At 53.0% G+C, this 18127-nt stretch overlaps 1 protein-coding gene across 3 annotated transcripts in view; it reads right to left on the bottom strand.

Annotated features, from left to right (window-relative positions):
• Positions 1 to 18127, bottom strand: part of KAZN (kazrin, periplakin interacting protein) — a 1134217-nt gene that overhangs the window by 156824 nt on the left and 959266 nt on the right. Inside the window, exon 1 of one of the 3 annotated variants that reach the window (XM_067721102.1) lies at positions 4894 to 5217. The exons of the other annotated variants lie outside the window; for them this stretch is intronic. Coding sequence (XP_067577203.1) covers positions 4894 to 5101 — 208 coding nt within the window. The 5' untranslated portion in view covers positions 5102 to 5217. Of the gene's footprint in view, positions 1 to 4893; positions 5218 to 18127 lie in introns of those variants that run through there. 3 annotated transcript variants of the gene reach the window in all.

Raw genomic sequence — 18127 nt, 5'->3', positions numbered from 1 at the left:
CCCGTTGTGGAGCACAGGCTCCGGACGTGCAGGCTCAGCGGCCATGGCTCACGGGCCCAGCCTCTCCGCGGCATGTGGTATCTTCCCGGACCGGGTCACGAACCCGTGTCCCCTGCATCAGCAGGACTCTCAACCACTGCACCACCAGGGAAGCCCAAGCCTACTTTCTTAAGACCAAGACAAGGTCTTTTCACACTGCTTTGAGGTCTACAATCTGGGACCAAGTCCTGGCTGTGACACCTACTAGCTATGTGATCTCAGTCAAGTTACTAATTTTCTGAGCGCCAGTTTCCCCATCTGTGGATGAAATGAGCAATCGCACCTCCCCCTGGGTTGCGGAAGGACTGACTGATGAAGACAAAGCTCGGCGTTTGGTCACCACCAAGCCTGGCCCCCGGGAGGCCACAGAATGAAAGCCAGGACACAGAAACACAGGCCTGGTCCCCCCCTCCAGGGGACTTTATGTAAGGGGAAGGGGCAAGAGGAGATAAGAACTCAAATGGCTAATAAGGAAGGTAGTCTGGGTAGGCTTCAGATATGCCCAGTCTACGAAGATACTAATTTACCAACAACTTTTAAAAAATGACTTGGGGTCTTCCCTGGTGGCGCAGTGGTTGAGGGTCCGCCTGCCGATACAGGGGATGTGGGTTTGTGCCCTGGTCCGGGAAGATCCCACATGCCGCGGAGCGTATGGGCCCGTGGGCCATGGCCGCTGAGCCTGCGCGTCCGGAGCCTGTGCTCCGCAACGGGAGAGGCCACAGCAGTGAGAGGCCCGTGTACAGCCAAAAAAAAAAAAAAAAAAAAAAATGACTTGGTGGGGAATTCCCTGGCGGGCCACGCGGTTTGAACTCCGCGCTCTCACTGCTGGGAGCCTGGGTTCGATTCGATCCCTGGTCGGGGAACTAAGATCCCACAAGTCACACTGCTAAAAAAAAAGACTTGGTTCCTTTAGCCGACCGGCAATATCCTCTTGCCTTAGGGACTCAACACCCACATACCTCACCTCATTCTCCTCTGACCACCTACCTATATACTAAAAAGCACCCGCTCGTATCACGCTAACCCCTCACCTGGCTTTTTTTTTTGTACATAGCATTTACCATCCCCTGACACATCCTGTGTGTATCCTGTGTGTACTGGAAATCTCCTCCCACAGAATATAAGCTCCATGGAAACAAGGTCTGCAGTTGTCTGGTTGCTGCTACATCCCTGGCAGCTACAACAGTGCCTGGCAGGAGTAGATGCTCAAGAAATGTAACTGAATGAAGGGACAGTCAAAGAGGGAATCATTCACGTTCTCAGTCTCAGAAGGCTCAGCGATCACCTGAACACTCTGCAGGGGCTCTGGAAGAATCTCTCCTCCAGTGGAGTCATTCCCACCACACCAACAGGGAAACTGAGTTAACGGAGTTTCTCAAGGTCAAACAGATTTGGGGCAGAACCAGGTGCAGACCGACACTGTGTCTAATTTTTGCATCTCCTGCTCTGTTCCCTAGTCCGGGCGCAAATGGTAACCTCCCCTGGAAGGGGCCCCACCCTGGAGGCCGGAGCTGCCGCCGGCACAGGGTCTGTCACTCTGCCGATATCAGGACATCCCCCACGAGCAATGTCAGGGTGCCAAGCCTCCAACCCGCCAAGCAAGCATCTCTCTTTCCCCTTCCCCAAACCCCTGAAAGTGCCGATTTCCAGACGCTGTCACCCAAAAGAGCACTCTTGCAGCTCCTTAAACCAAGCATCGCATTAGGCTGGGGACTAACGTGCTAAGATCCTGGCGTGAGTCACCTCACAGCCTGGCTAAAATGTTTATTTCAGCAATAATTTCAGCTTGCGGTTCCAAGCGCGAAGAGGACCTCCCAGAGGAAAACCCCTCACGACAGCCAATGGTTTTGAGCACCTGTGTCCACGACACGCTGTCCTCAATGCCAGCCGCCACAGACCTTCTCAGAAACTACGTTTGGTCTTTAAGAACCAGAGGCCAAAAGAGTGTGAAGGGTGGTAGGGTAGAGAGAGCTCAGAACTTTCTTGTTCTGCTGCTGGCTTGATCCTGTTTCACACCAGTGATGCCATCTGTAGATCAGGAAAGGAGATTTCCACTGCTCCCTGCCCCAAAGGAACACCAAGAGAGCCACTGGAGTAAGAACCACCCCCAGGCCTCAGAGATAGGCATTTCTCAGCTACACCATGCCATTAGGATTTTGTTACTATGAATACACAAGTGGGGTCTATATAGACACGAAGTAAACCTATTTATCTCCACCCAGTCCTCTTCTACCTGTGTACCTAATAACAGCCTCCATTGGCCCAACAGTCAGCCTTGGATCACTGAAGTATTTTAAAGACAAGACAAATGTCATCTCAACACAGTTCAGGAGGGTGGAGATGGAGCAGACAGCATCACATCCTAATGGGAACCTGAGTCAATGGGGGCACTAACAGGTGCCCCACAAGTAAAGCTGACGACTTACATTCATTAGTATCAACTATGACCCAGGCAAGGTGCTTTGCAGACATGAGCTTTTTTTTTTTTTAACATCTTTATTGGAGTATAATTGCTTTACATTGCTGTGTTAGTTTCTGCTTTATAACAAAGTGAATCAGCTATACATATACATATCTCCCCGTTATCTCCTCCCTCTTGCGTCTCCCTCCCACCCTCCCTATCCCACCCCTCTAGGTGGTCACAAAGCACCGAACTGATCTCCCTGTGCTATGCGGCTGCTTCCCACTAGCTATCTATTTTACATTCGGTAGTGTATATAAGTCCAAGTCACTCTCTCACTTCGTCCCAGCTTACCCTTCCCCCTCCCCGTGTCCTCAAGTCCACTCTCTACGTCTGCGTCTTTATTCCTGTCCTGCCCTTAGGTTCTTTATAACCTTTTTTTTTTTTTTTTTTTTTAGATTCCATATATATGTGTTAGCATACGGTATTTGTTTTTCTCTTTCTGACTTACTTCATTCTGTATGACAGTCTCTAGGTCCATCCACCTCACTACAAATAATTCAATTTCGTTTCTTTTTATGGCTGAGCAATATTCCATTGTATATACGCGCCACATCTTCTTTATCCATTCACAGACATGAGCTTTTGGTTTTGGTTTTGGTTTTGGTTTTGGTTTTTTTTGCGATACGCGGGCCTCTCACTGTTGTGGCCTCTCTCGTTGCGAAGCACAGGCTCCAGACGCACAGGCTCAGCGGCCATGGCTCGTGGGCCCAGCCGCTCCGCGGCATGTGGGGTCTTCCCGGACCGGGGCACGAACCGGCGTCCCCTGCATCGGCAGGCGGACTCTCAACCACTGCGCCACCAGGGAAGCCCCAGACATGAGCTTGTGAATGATCAAAATGTTAATCGAGATTATTAATATCTCCACTTTACAGATGGGTAAAATGGGTCTCAAAAAGATCAAGCAACTTGCCCAAGCCCTCCCATTTGCTTCTTCTTTGCATCTTTGCTCTGTTTCACACCAAGCTGTCTTGGTCTCTAACTGCTCTGTGCAACAGGGGAGGAGGTGGGACTGTCTCCAGCAGACCCAGCCCCTAAGCCAACCACCCAGGGACTCAAGCTCCTTCCAGGCCTCAGGGTCCCTCTTCCCAACCCTTGGTGACCCAAGACCTCAGTTGTTCCAGGACACCAGTGGCAGCTCAGCTAATCAGAGCCAGCTGGTTGGTGGTCCCAGCCCCTGTGGCTAGAACTCTTGACGCTCAGGATTCCATCTCCTGGGGAAACCAACACAGGCAGTCTGGAATTAAGGAGCCTGGCAGTTGACTTTTTTCTCATAGGAAAGAAATAATTATTAGGTAAATAAGCCTGGTGTTTCCCAGTTGGTAAGCTTCCTGCCTGGGAGAGGCATGCTGGTGTCAATCCACAGACAAAATTTGAAATTCCAGTACCATGGCTTCAGGGCTTTGGGGCTTGGGCAAGTCCCTTAAACTCCGGCCTTTTCTGACCTCATCTTCCTGGAGATAACACAGCCTCACTGCCAGGGTGGTGATAAGATTTTAAGACACTGCATATAAATTACTGGAACACACTGGGTGTTCAAGAAATAATAATCATGTGGTCCCCCCCACCTCCGTTTTTCCTGGAAAAAGTATTCAAACTTGAAACTGATGATGACAGACCCTTCTCGGAAGTCCTTCCACCTTCCTACTGTGGAATCTGGAGGATCCAGGGGTTCCTGTGCCCCACCCTCCATGACCTAACTTCAGCGGGGAGGGACCAGCTGAGACCGGAACGGAATGGAACGGGTGCATCCACTCGGAACATTTTAACACTCAAACGGGGTTTCTCCGCTTGGTCTCCGCTTGGGGCGGATTAGCCAACGATGCACAATTAGACCACTGCATTTATCTCCTCCGCGGCGATTTCTCTTTCTGCCTTAGTCGTTCAAGTGTACGAGAAACCTCTTCGCTCCTAGCAAATGCGAGCCCTCACTTTCCTCTACGCGGGGTGGCGGGAAGGCTCCCCTCGGCACTTTATGGGGCTGCCAGGTGGGTTACAGGTGCGGTCACAGGGAGCCTCCTCAACTTCGCGCGAGGCTGGCCCCTTTCCCACGCTTCCCAGATCAGGCGCGGGAAATGGCCCAAACCTGGGTCTCCAAGCGCCGCGGGATCGCACAGCTCCTGCAGGCTTGGCCTTGACCTCCCTCTGCAACTCTATAGGGGGCTCTTGCCGGAAGGCCGCGGAGCCCCACAACCCCTGCCCTCATGCTTAAGACTAACTCCGCGTCCCGCGCCTCTCCCCCTGCACCCCGTCCGGTGCTCTGGGTCAAGGGCGCGGCGAGAACTTTGCCACGAGCGGCGGTCCGATCCCGGCCGGGAGCGCCCCCGCGCGCCCGGCCCCGGCCCTCCCCCGGCCTGCGGCCGCGCCACCCTCCCCTCCCGGCGCGCACCTACCCGGCTGGCTGCAGTCGCCATCCACTCGAACGGAGGGCGCCCCGGCGCGGGGCCGATCGCCGGGCCCCGCCGCGTCCGCACCCGGCTCGCAGGCTGGCGGTCCCGGGGGGCGCGCAGGCCCAGCCCCCGCCCCGCAGGAAGGCGCCGGCTCGCCCTGAGCCGCGAGCTGGCGGACGCGCTCCCAGGTGCCAGAGTCGGCCGCCCGCATGCCGCGTGCCCGAGGGGCGCTGCCCACGGCGGCGCGGGGGGCTCCGACGGCGGGCGCCGGGCTCAGAGCCCCTGGGGTCGCCGCCGCATCGGGGCGCAGCCGAGCGCCGGCCCCGCCGCCCGCCCGCGCGCGCGCGCCGGACCTGGTCTCTCCGTCTCGCCGGACACCGGGAGGTCCGCGGCCGCCGCACACTAAGAATTCGGCCGCCGACCCTCTCACGTGGGAACGACTCTCACTCGCGCGGCTCCTCCTCCCGCTCCTTCCGGGCTGGCGAGGGCCGCCGCTCGCCCCGCCCCCGGCCCCGCCCCCGGCCCCTCCGCGGCGCCCAGACTCGCCCCAGGGCCCGGGCGAGGGCCGCGTCGCCCCTTTGTAGGCCCGGCCCTGGCCGCTCGGTGCATCCCCCAGCACGGTCATTCCTGGAGAGACTCAGGGTTAGAAAGATGGCCAGTGTCACAGGGGTCGGGAGTGACAGGCCTGAATCCAGGTCTTTGAAAACCGCAAGTGTGTGCATCAAGGGGACAGCTGCCTGGTACCCCAGTTTGCATGTGTCTCTCCACTCTTCTGATACCCTTGGGACAGCCTTGCTAAAGAGCTGAAGCCCCAGCAAGTGGCCGGGAGAGGGCGGAAAGAGCGGGCAGGAAAAGGGGTGGGAGCTCTGGGACATCTCCTTCACTCACCTGTACTGTGTGACCAGTCCTTCAAGTGCATACAGTACTGAGCGCAATGGCTGGGCCAGTGGGGAGGAAAACTGATACATGGTCCACACCTATGAGGAAGTTGTAAACTGGTGCGGGGCACTTCCTCCGTCTCAGCTTCCCCATCTATAAAATGGGGCCTCAGGAATTCCCACCCTGTCCATCCTCAGTGCTACTTCTGAGCACCGCTCTGGGCAGCCATGTGGCAGGTGAGGTGGTTCCCAGGGGAGGTCACGAGCTGGGCGCCCCGAGTGGGTGGGTGGGGCAGTCATTAGGCCAGTCAAGCCCTGTAGGAATTGGCTCTTTGGAGGGTCTGCAAATCAGAGCCCACCCACTGCAGCGGGTGTTCCTGTGGCTGACAGAGCTCGCTGTATGGTGAGTTTGCGGCTCTGAACCCCCTTTGATTTGGGGATTACAATGTGCTTTAGAAGGACTAATTATCTCCCCGCAGCCCTGGGTGGCAGGTCCGGTTTCCCCCTGTGGCAGACATGGGAAGGCGAGGCTACGTGGCTAGATAAGGAATCACACACTTTCTGTGGTGTCCTCAGTTTCCCCTTCCAGGCAGCATGCACCCCACCCCTTCTAGGCCTGGCTCAGTCACCTATGGCTCCCACTGGCCCAGGCCTGAGCTCTGGGAACTTATAGGTACTGGCATATGGCTCTCCAACCATTGGTGGGAACCAAATTACTTCCCCCCCCCCACCCCCCGCCCCGCCAATCTCTAAAACCTTCTGCAGGTCACTTTCCTGACTGTGGGCGGGGAGCCCTGCATCTGAGCAACCACTATGGCCTGGCCAACATCCACCATGGCCTTCCCAGGTTCCACCCCACCCCCTACTTTCCTTGCCCTCCCAATGACTGGGACACTAGCCCAGCTGTGGAAGGCCACAGGGCTGCCTCAGACCCCCTCCCCCTGTCGAACTGGACCCCTCAACTGCCCAGTGGAGGGCTGACAGGTACGCCAAACGCTGGTGGTACTCGCGGCTCGGGAAGAAACCCACCCATGGGGTTAAACACCCATACAGCTCTGGGAGAAGGAAACTGACCCCACACCAAGTGACAGAAGATGCTAGGAATCCCCCAAGTCCTCTGCCTTTGCTGGGAAAACCATCAGAACAGAACAAAAGAAAGACCGCTCTGAGCCCTCATGGGATAAGAAGCTGGGAGTGCCCCTGCATTCTGGAAACATCTGGTCCAGGAGACTCTGTTTTGGATGCAACAGGGACACGACTGAGTGAGGTGGGCAGTGCAGGGACTGCTGTGGTCTGTTTCGCAGGGCATTTAGGTTGTATTATTTTGACTTAGAAATTCTTTGCGTATTAAACTTGTAGGGAGGCTCTTCGCTTCCACAAAGAAACATGCTCTTTCCCATATTTCTTGAAGTACATGGAACTCTTGGTCAACCTCCTAGTTTCCCACTTTTGATAGAAACATTCACTTTCCCGTTAACTCCATAACGAGAAAACAGCAGCGCAAGCACAAATATGTAGCACCTGCCACTTGGATTCAACGTCAGGGAGACCTTCGGAGTGATGGGGACTGCGGCAAACAAGAGGCCACCAGCCGCTGTAGCGGAGGCAGTAGATTGCTGTCATACGGGAACTTGGCTCTAGTGTTACTAGAGGTTCTGGATTTTTTTTGGGAGCTACTAGGAATATGAATTTTTAAAAAAAATTTATTTAATTTATTTATTTTTGGCTGTGTTTTCATTTCTGCATGCAGGCTTTCTCCAGTTGTGGCTAGCGGGGGCTACTCTTCGTTGCGGTGCACAGGCTTCTCCTTGCGGTGGCTTCTCTTGTTGTGGAGCACGGGCTCTAGGTGCACAGGCTTCAGGAGTTGTGGCTCGCGGGCTCTAGAGCGCAGGCTCAGTAGTTGTGGCGCACAGGCTTAGTTGCTCCGTGGCATGTGGGATCTTCCCGGACCAGGGCTCTAACCCATGTCCCCTGCATTGGCAGGCGGATTCTCAACCACTGTGCCACCAGGGAAGCCAGGAATATGAATTTTTATGTGAAGTCTAAATTTGAAATGTTGGCAACTTTTTAAAACCTAAGAAGAAAGAGGAGAGGGAGGAGAAAGAACAACAAAGGAAATATGTCTAGAAGTTTCTATTTGGCCTGTCGGTCCCCTCTGTAACCTCTCAGGAGTCTGCACGTGTTTTCTACTGACGTTTCAATGATCCAAGCTGTTTCTCAAGCCCCCAGCCCTGGGGAAATTCTGCTGCTCTCCTTTCTCAGCCAAGTTTGGCCTGGCTCTGTGTGTGTGTGTGTGTGTGTGTGTGTGTGTGTGTGTGTGTTTTCCCCACACTCAGGGCCAGGAATTCACATGGCAGTTGGGTACACCTGCCCTTGCTTTCTGGGGTTTTCAGAATGCCCAGGCCTCCCCATTTGGCTTCAGTCTCTCTGTCTCCCTCCCTCTCTCTCTGTCCACAGCTCTGCGAGCAGGCCAGCCTCTGACAGCAGCAGCCTGCAGCCTTCCAGAAAACCATCTGCCTTGGGTGGGAGGTCTTTCCTCCTGGAGGTATGTTTCTGATTCTGAGGACACCCTGGGCCTACGAGATGTTTCTGCTCGGCTCTGCAACAGGAGACGCAACAGCCGGGAAGCGACAGCCCATTTTCTGCTCTGAGCAGTTTGGGCAGGCCCTCTAGGAACGGCAGCTCCAGGGTGGTTTTTATCGGAGACTCCAAGCCCAGGTTGGCTTCTGAACGTGCAGCCTTGCAGAAGGGCCCTATGCTGGGGTTAATGTCGTTGCCTTGAAATTCTTCATTATTTTTGAACTAATGGCCTCACGTGTTCACTTTGCGTTGGGATCTGCAGATTATGTAGCTGGTCCTATTCCCAGAAGATCTACCCGGCCTCCCTGGGTGATGCTGAGAATTGATGTTGGAGACAGCTGGGCCTGGGATGTGGCCACTCTGTCCTTCTCCAGCGTACATCGTATCCAGCCTCTGCAAGGCAGCGGGAAGGGAGGATTTGGGTGTGGGGAAAGGATGCAGGAACTGGCCCCATCCAGTCCTCCTGACAACTCATAAGGAGCAAAGGCATAGTGAGAATTCGAGGTGGGGGCGGGCAGGGGTGGGGATGGGCGACCCAGCCCGAGGGTTGGGAGGCTGCTCCAGTTCTAAGCTCTGAGGCCAGATGATGTCCCCATGACCCAATACAGCGCCACCACAGGAAACAAAAAGGAGGCTGGGGCACAGGGACACAAGGGATCAGTGCAGTTCCCATTCACAGTGTACCTTCATTGCCAGCGGAACTTCCTTTAGATCACAGGAGCAAGTGACATGACAAGATATATTTGGCTTAAGGAACAAAACCAGAAACGTTGTACTAAAGAACTCCACTATATTCGATATCACTTGAAATTGAATATTTGAGCCCACTGGAAATTTTCAGGTTTTTTTTTTTTTTTTCTTGGCTGTGTTTTTAGTATTTGTAGAGGAGGCTTTACTGAGATCTTCCAGCCAACAGTGCTCTTTTCAAACACCTGGCACTAAGACAAGGTAGCAACTGTGAATTCTTAGGGATCTGCACTGTTTTGTCTATAACACCCTCATGAGTTCCTGGAGGCTGGAGACCTCGGTAGCGATCCCCTAGCTTGTGTGTGACTGTGGCAAAGGGTCATTCTGTCTCTGCAACTAAGCGCCCTCACTGGGAAAAGCAAAATGAAGGGCTGGGTTAGCAGATGTGAGGAGGGCCTTCCCAGCTCTGCCCGCGATGGCCGAGTGAGTCTTTTTAATCCTTCTCATGATGGTTGTGGGGGTATGTTTGGTGTGTGTCGCTAGTAGTGAGAGCAAGTGTATTAGTTATCTACTGCTGCGTGACAAATCTCCCCAAAACGCAGAGGCTTGAAACAAGAAGCATTTATTATCTCTCAGTTTCTGTGGGTCAGGAATCCAGGGTGGCCTGGCTGGGTGCCTCTGGCTCAGGAATTCTGCGCAGGCTGCCGGCAAGGTGTCAGCCGGGGAGCAAAGGCACAGTCAACTCAAGGCTCTCCTGGGGGAGTATCTACTCCCCAGCTCACTCATGTGGCTGTGGAAGGATTCTGTTTCTTGTGTTGGACTGAGAACCTCAGCTCCTCCTCGGCTGCGGCTCCAAGGCCACCCTCATTCTTTGCCACAGAGCTATAGATCTACTCGAAAAATCGCAGTTTGCTTCCCTCAAGGGCTTCAAGGGCTTCAAGCAAGAAAGGATGTGCACAAGATGGAAACCTCTGTCTCTGTAACCTAATCTTGGAAATGGCATCCATCACCTTCTCCCTGTTTTGTTCATTAGAAGTAAATCACAGGACTTCCCTGGTGGCGCAGTGGTTAAGAATCTGCCTGCCAATGCAGGGGACATGGGTTCGAGCCCTACTCTGGGAAGGTCCCACATGCTGCAGAGCAACTAAGCCCGTGCGCCACAGCTACTGAGCCTGCACTCTAGAGCCCGTGAGCCACAACTACTGAACCCGTGTGCTACAACTACCGAAGCCCGTGCGCCTAGAGCCCGTGCTCCACAACAAGAGAAGCCACTGCAATGAGAAGCCCGTGCACCACAACAGAGAGCAGCCCCTGCTCGCCGCAACTAGAGAAAGCCTGCATGCAGCAACGAAGACCCAACACAGCCATAAACACATAAATAAATAAAAATTAAAAAAAAAAAAGTGAATCACTAGGTCCTGTCCACCCTGGATGGGAGGGTTTGACTACAGGAAGCAGGGGTCACTGAGGGCCATCTTGGAGGCTGCCCACCCCAGGAGGCTGGGGACACATTTTTGGGAGGCAGAGAGAGCAGGACTCAAATCCTGGCTCTGATACACACTAGTGTATGATCTAGAAGAAATGACTTCACCCCTGGAAGCTTCCGTTTCCTCCTCTGTAAGATGGAGATGACTGTGGCCACTACCTCATAGGGTTGTGGAAGGAGGTTTCAATGAGAAGAGGCGCACGCAGGGCTCTTGAATGGTGATTAGCACGAGGTAAACCCTCGACAAAGCGGGCTTGAGGACATTGCCGGAGGAGGCCGGAGCGACGTGCCCGTTGTTTCCAAGCCAGATAAGCATTACCAGCTATTCCATGGAGATCTGTAGCCTTTGATCTATTTCTCAGAAGTCCTTCTGGCAGGCCCTGGGATGCTTTTGTGGCTGACGCCACCAGTGGGTACGTACTGATCTCCTCTTTTTCCCTTGGCCATCCCAGTAGGACTCGGGGGCACAGGTGCAGCGGGAAGGATTAGACTGGGATTTTCCCCTATACCTACTTAGACCTCAGCCCTTGGGGGATGGAGGATTTTACCCCTGTTCCATCCTGCCATCTGTCCTGGCGAGGACTTCTTGGCTGGAGACCTTTGTGCGCCTGTCATGGGCTCATTGGTATTCTTTGGTGATCTTTCCTGGGTCCCAGATGACCTGGTGAAGATCCTGATCACCTCTGCCAGCAGAAGCTTAGCCCGAAGCCAGGCACTGAAGTGTTTTCACTGAGTGCGGCTGTCTTCCGTGCCCTGTCTCTCAGACCATCTTGCGTCCCAAATTAGACTCTCAGCTGCACCAAAAGGAAAAAGTCCTTCCTCATCCAGGGGTCATATCTCTCCCGTCTCCTCTAAGCCTCTTTTTGGGGAGTTCATGTCAAGCAGGGAGGTTTCTGCAGAAAGCTGAAATGTTGCAGCTTATTCAGAATAAATAACAATAACATCAAAAATACTACGACTTGGAGACTTCCCTGGTGGTGCAGTGGTTAAGAATCTGCCTGCCAATGTAGGGGACACGGGTTCGATCCCTGGTCCGGGAAGATCCCACATGCTGCGGAGCAACTAAGCCCGTGTGCCACAACTACTGAGACTGTGCTCTAGAGCCCGTGAGCCACAACTACTGAGCCCACGTGCTGCAACTACTGAAGCCCGCGCGCCTAGAGCCCGTGCTCTGCAACAAGAGAAGCCACCGCAATGAGAAGCCCGTGCACCGCAATGAAGAGTAGTCCCCTCTCGCCGCAACTAGAGAAAGCCTGCGCGCAGCAACGAAGACCCAACGCAGCCAAAATACTATGACTTCTAATAATAATAGGCAAACATTTACACAGCACTTACTATATGTGCCGGGCACTGTTCTAAAAACTTTAGACATTCATTTAATTCTCCCAACAACTCTGAGAGTTACATGTACTATTATTATCATCCCCATTTTACAAATGAGGAGACAGACACAGAGAAGTTAAGTCACTTACCCAAAGGCACACAGCCAATGAGTGTTGTAGGCAGGACTCAAGCTTAATGTAGTCTGGCTGCAGAGTTTGGGCTAATAACCATCATGCTACCTTGGAAAAAGTTGTCACTGAGCACACACTTCACCCCAGGGACTGTCCTTTCTAGCTCATTCAACCCTCCAAACCACTGTATCCCCATGTCCCAGCTGAGAAAACTGAGGTTTAGGGAAGACAAAGGGACTTATCCAAGATGATGTGGCTGTTCAATGCAGGGTTGGGAGTCTAACCCTCAGAAGTGAGGGGTGTTCTCTGGGGGAATGCCTTGCATGTCAGGGTTATGGAGAATGCCTGCCTGTGGGCACAGTGGAATAGTCAACCCTTCCTTGATTACCTCCTGGACATGGGACTCAGGGAACCCTCAGCAGGGCATCTGGGGATGGGACCTCTGCTGCCCCCGGTGGCCACTGGAGGTACTTTACCTTCCTCAACTGTGGGTTGGTGGCTCCTGGGAATGGGACCCCTATGTCCACCACCACAATTTTCAGGCCCCGTGTCTCCACTTCCTAGGTGTGATTTAAGAGACACAGAGAGCTATGGGCCAGTGAGTGCCCAAGATAAGAATAATGGTTACTGTTTACTGAGCACTTCCATCTCTGTGCCAGGCACTCTGCCGGGTACTTGTTACTTAAATGTTATAATTTAATTTATCAATGCACAGAGATAGAATCATCATTGTTAAGGGTTATTTATAATATTGGATAGAGCACTTTACACATATTAGCTCATTTTTATCCTCACGACACTACATAAGTACTACCACAATCCTCACTTTATCAATGAGGAAGCCAAGGAACAGAGAGGTTTAGTAGCTTGCTTGAGGTCACCCAGTAGACTAGGATGGAGCTAGGACTTAGAGGCAGGCAGTTCTGGCTCCAGAGCCAGTTTTCTTAATTATTGTGCCACTATTTTGAATTATTATAAAAGTTATTAGTGTTCTGATTTTACAGTTGAAGAAACCAAGGCTTAGAGAGTGGAAGAATTTGTCTAAGGTCACACAGCTGGTAAGTTTACACCCAGTATTTCAACCACGTCTGTCTTCATTTATTCATTCGTTGGCTCGACAAATACCGATTGTGTACCAACCATGTGGCAGGCACAGTACTGGGCTCCGGAGGTGAAGCACCATGTGGTCTAGCCTGCCATGGGTACCTGGGATGTACCAGCATGTGACCCCAAGCGGGCCTAAGGCAGGCCCCTGGGAAAGACTGGCAATTCCTGCAAAGTTGAAACTATTCCTCCCTCTCCGGAACCAGGAAGGGTCTGGATTCCTAGATCACTGCTCTCCCAGTTTCATCTCCATGGCAAATACCTGCAGAATGGCTCTTACAGGGACATGGAAAAGAAAACCGATTAGACTCGGGAGAGGCTGTGGTGAGGGTCTGTGGCATGGAGTTCTAGACTTTTCTTTCTGCAATTGCCCTTTACTTACTAGTAAAGTTGGGCAAGTCGGGCCACCTTCCGGGGGCCTCAGTTTCCCCACCTGTGAAATGGGGATAAGAATACTTGCCTATCTCCCCATGACTGTCCTGTGAGGAACAAAGGAGACCAGAAGTGCGAAAGCCCATGTAACTGCAGAGTGCCAAACACCCAGGCTGAGGGGCCGGTTAAGGAACCATTTGGTTATTTGCTTGTTCATTTCTTGGGGTCCGCCTGCACTCAGCATCTGCCATGAGTCCACTCCTGCCCTAGATACTGTGGGGAAGGGCGACAGGCCCCCGAGTGTAGAAAGGTCACGGTCCACTTGGACATTCAGATGAGAAAGGAGAACGGCTGGCAGATATGACTTTGATTATGACTCTCTGTGCCACAGAGGCCTTGCCACTGGGACAATGACGAGCCCTTGCCACCTCCCTCCCCAAGGAAACAAAATGATCTCAAAGACCAGGCTAGCAAATGGCTTCAATATTCTTGCAGGCAGGGTGAGCGCTGAGACCCAGAGATGCTGGCCTGGCCTGTCCCTTTAAGGCTTAAAGTGACAATCTCTCCTAAAGCAACAGCTCTCACAGTGGTCAGAAGCAAGTTGGAACCATGGAGTAAGAACCTTGTGCAAAGGCCTGGGCCTTTCATGTGAAGGTCTCTGAGCTACCTGCAAGTAGTAATTAGGCATCTCAGCACCGAGGTGGGGTATATCTGTTCAAAGACAAAGCTGGCTTCTCCTTCGGAGAAACAGAAGTCCAGAGAGGCTCAGATACCTGTCCAGAGACACACAGCAAATCAGGGCCCAAGCAGACTGACTTCAGGAAGCCTTAGAGCAGTGGTTCTCGAAGTGTGGGCCCCTAGACTAGCTGTATCAGCACCATCCTTGTGCATGTATGAGAAACGCAAATTCTCTGCCCCATCCCTACCTCCTGAGTCAGAAATTCCTGGGGTGGGGCCTGACAGTCTGTTTTAACAGCCCTCTCCATGTAACCCTGAGGCTGATAAAGGTGAGGGCCACTGCCAGTGCCTGGAGGAAGGACTGCTAGGTCTTCATGTCCTTCTGAGTTGGGGGGTAGGAACGAAGCAGTGGAGCAGAGCAAGGTCATTTTGTCAGTGGCTGTGGTATCACAGCTACATAACCACCCCTCCCCCACCCTGACGGCTTTTTGCACCCAGAGTCCAAACCCTAGGGGCCTCCTTGTCAGGAGGCCACCTGCCTGGGCTCTGGGAGGCCTGTCCACACACGCCCCCGGCCGCTTTCCTGTAATTACAGGCTCTACCTGCTTGTCCGCCCACCAGAACTCAGGCATGTCAGCCAGAGCGACTCCGGCTTCTCCCACCCTGAAGGCAGAGCACGGCCTCCATCAGCACCGCAGGCTCTGTGTCCACAAGGCCTCCAGCAAAGCCAGGAACAGGCCTGCCATTGCCCCCAGCGGCCGCTGTGTGGGCTGAGCTCAGGAAGAAGACCGTTCTGCACCCTGGACATCAGGAAGTAACCTTAGGCCCTGGTCTCCGGGCTCTCAGGGCAGAAATCGGCAATGGCCCCTAGTCCCACAGGGACTAATTAGAATTTGTTCCAAATTCTTTTTTCCCCAGAATTGTCCTTTAAATATCTTTGGAACTGGTTTCAGGAGGCAGATTTGTCGAACAGCTACGTGGAAGGACTGTCATCTTCCCCCTGAAGTTTCTCATTAAAACAAACAAGCAGAAATGTGTTGTCTAATGTGAAAGGAGCTGCATTCTTTTTGTTTTTAGAGATCTGACCTTTGAAAGTAGGATGTTTCTCCCAGATTAGGGGCCTGGTGGAGGGATGCTCTTGGATTCCTGGAGTTGAAGGACAACCCCACGAGCTGCTGGGTGAGCCCAGTCCCACCTCCCTTGTAAATTCAAGGCGGGGACAGGGTTTTAAACTGATACAGGCCCAGGGCACCGGGCATACAGCAAGCACACACTCGGATTTGTGGATTGTTGGAAAGATCCTGAGTTCTGGCTCAGGGCCTCCCAGTTGTCTTGTGCTAAGCTTAACAAGTCCCTTCCCATTTCTTCTAAGAAAAGGATCCCATGTCTTAATAAATAACAACAGCTACCTTCCACTGTGGGCCCAGTGGTATGATAGGCCCTCTAGTGGTTTTATCTCATGTAATCCCTCAACTGCCCTACGAGAGGGGGTACTGTCGTGATACCCACTTTATTTATTTATTTTTTATTTATACTTTTTTAGGCTGCGCCGTGAGGCATGTGGCACCTTAGTTCCCCGACCAGGGGTTGAACCCGTGCCTCCATGCATTGCGAGCTTGGAGTCTTAACCACTGGACCACCCGGGAAGTCCCATGATACCCACTTTAAAGCAGGGTAAACTGAGGGTAGGAGAAGGGAGCAGAGGTTGCAAACTGGTGGCCCTAGAGCCAGTTACGGCCTGTGAATGTGTTTTCTTTTCCTAGTATTCTACTAAAAAGCATTTTAAAAATTAGTTGCCAACACTTAAAAATTTGGATAAATTACACCAAAAAATTCAGATATTTAGCTTTATTTTGAAAACATCAGGAGGTCTGGTGATAGAACCCCCATTCCATCCCACAGGGTAACAGTGTGTCCTCCATCCCTCAACCCCCGCTCCCTCGTTCCTGTAAGTCACCACATGGGGGCTCCAGGCACGGAGTCCACAACCGCTGGTCTTAGGCCACAGGTGGTGATGGGCAAAGTCAGTGCTTGTCTGGGTCTGTCTGTCTGTCTGTCTATCTGTCACTCTTTGTGTATCTCACCAGTGCCCACTTCCAGGAGAACCTGATGTTAGATGAGAAGGAACACAGGACAAGGGAGTCAGGAGATGTGGGTGTTCGTTCTGTTGACTGGGTGACCTTGGGTCAACGCTTTTCCCTCCCCGGGCCTCAGTTTTCCCATCTATACAATTCGGAGGTTGGATAAAAAGATCTCCCAGAGCCCCTCTGCTCATGTCAGCCTAAGGAAGGCTCCTCTCAGCTGCAGAGCCCGTTGGGAAACTGTCTGAGGGCTTGCAGGCAGGCCAGGTGCGGGCTTGCCCACCTGAGCCGTCCTGTGGCCATGAGCACCTCTGGGCAGGGAGACGGTCTCACAAACCCAGAGCTCTGCCATCAGCACCAGCAGGGGCCAACAGCCTCACTCTTCCCAGTGACGGAAAGGCAGGTTCCACCCGTGAAGCCGCCTCCAGCATTGCTAACCTAATTACACAGAGAAAAGAGTCCATGAGGATGACCCAGACTCCCCGCTCTGAAATGCAGGATTCCTGGGCTGGGAGGTGGAACCAGCTTGTCCCTGCCCAGGTCAGTCTGAGGACAAGAATGCCCGCTGGGCACTGGGTAAGCCAGGTGGGGTTCTGTGCTGCCAAGAGGAAATACTCATTCGAGTCCCAGGAACAGAAAGCATGCATTCTTCCGCCCTTCTCTTTCTTCATCCTACAAACATGTGACAGAGGAGGAAACTGAAGCCCAGAGAGGGGGAGTGATTGCCCAAGGTCACACAGCAAATCAGTGCCAGAGTCAGATGACAGCTCAGGCTTCTTGACCCCCTTCCTGGGGTACTTTCCATATTCTCTATCGCTTGGGAGTTTAGAACCCTCCACCTCTTTGGAATTGGGCTTCAGAAGGGGGTTGGAGTGGCCTGTGTGGGCAGAGACTGTCTGTGTAGTCCAGAGCCCTAACATGGGGCTTGTGCACAGTGCCTAAGACACAAACCACTGCTGAGAGAATGGGGGACCCGTGGGCCCAGCAGGTGTGAGCCGCCCAAGCTTCTAGGTTGGAAGCTTGGTCTGTAGGAAAGGTTGCAAAGCCCACATGTGGCTCACAGACATATTCTGGTCTTCCCACAATGTTTAAAACAAATTCATGTTAGTTGCCAACACTTAAGAATCAGGGAATTTTTCTTCTTTTTTTGTTGGTTATCTATGTAGTAGTGTGTACAAGTCAATTCCAAACTCCCAGTCTATCCCTCCCCCCACCCCTCCCCCCTGGTATAAGTTCATTCTCTAAGTCTGTGAGTCTGTTTCTGTTTTGTAAATAAGAATCAGGGAATTTCACATAAAAGACAGGATTTCTGGCTTCTTTTGAAGAGTCTCAAAATCTGGCAGAAGCTGGACCACATTTCCACCTGGCCGTGGCTGGCAGGACGTGGGTGCGCTCCCTCTCGTTCACCATCTCCACCATCCTTCCCAGCCTCTGTGACCTCCCTGCATGTACGTTTGGGGATTTCAACCGCCCCCCGCCCCCCACAGCCTCCCATGCTAAAGTCACCCCTTCTCTCATCCTGGTCACCCCAGGGGAAATTCTGGTTCTCATTGGTTCTCATTGGAGGGCAGCTTTGCCCCACAGGGGACATTGGGCCATGTCTGGAGACATTTTGGGTTATCACAATCAGGGAGGGGACTTACTACTGGCATCTAAAGGGTAGAGGCCAGGGATGCTGCTAAACATCCTATGATGCACAGGACAGAACCCCAAACAAGCAATTATCTGGCCCCAAACATCGGCAGTGCTGAGGTTGAGAAACTCTGAGCTGAATCAACAGAGCCCCGGGCCAGGAACAGGATCTGGAGAAGGAGGGTCGCCCATGCTGGGGACTGACTGCATACTGAGCATCATGTTAGGCAAGGGGGGAGAAAGCCAGGATGTGTACAATGTGGCCCCAGCTCTCTGGGTGCACGG

This window comes from Pseudorca crassidens, chromosome 2 (genome assembly GCF_039906515.1).
Source record: "Pseudorca crassidens isolate mPseCra1 chromosome 2, mPseCra1.hap1, whole genome shotgun sequence".
Lineage (NCBI taxonomy): Eukaryota > Metazoa > Chordata > Mammalia > Artiodactyla > Delphinidae > Pseudorca > Pseudorca crassidens.
This window is presented reverse-complemented; position numbering and strand designations above follow the sequence as displayed.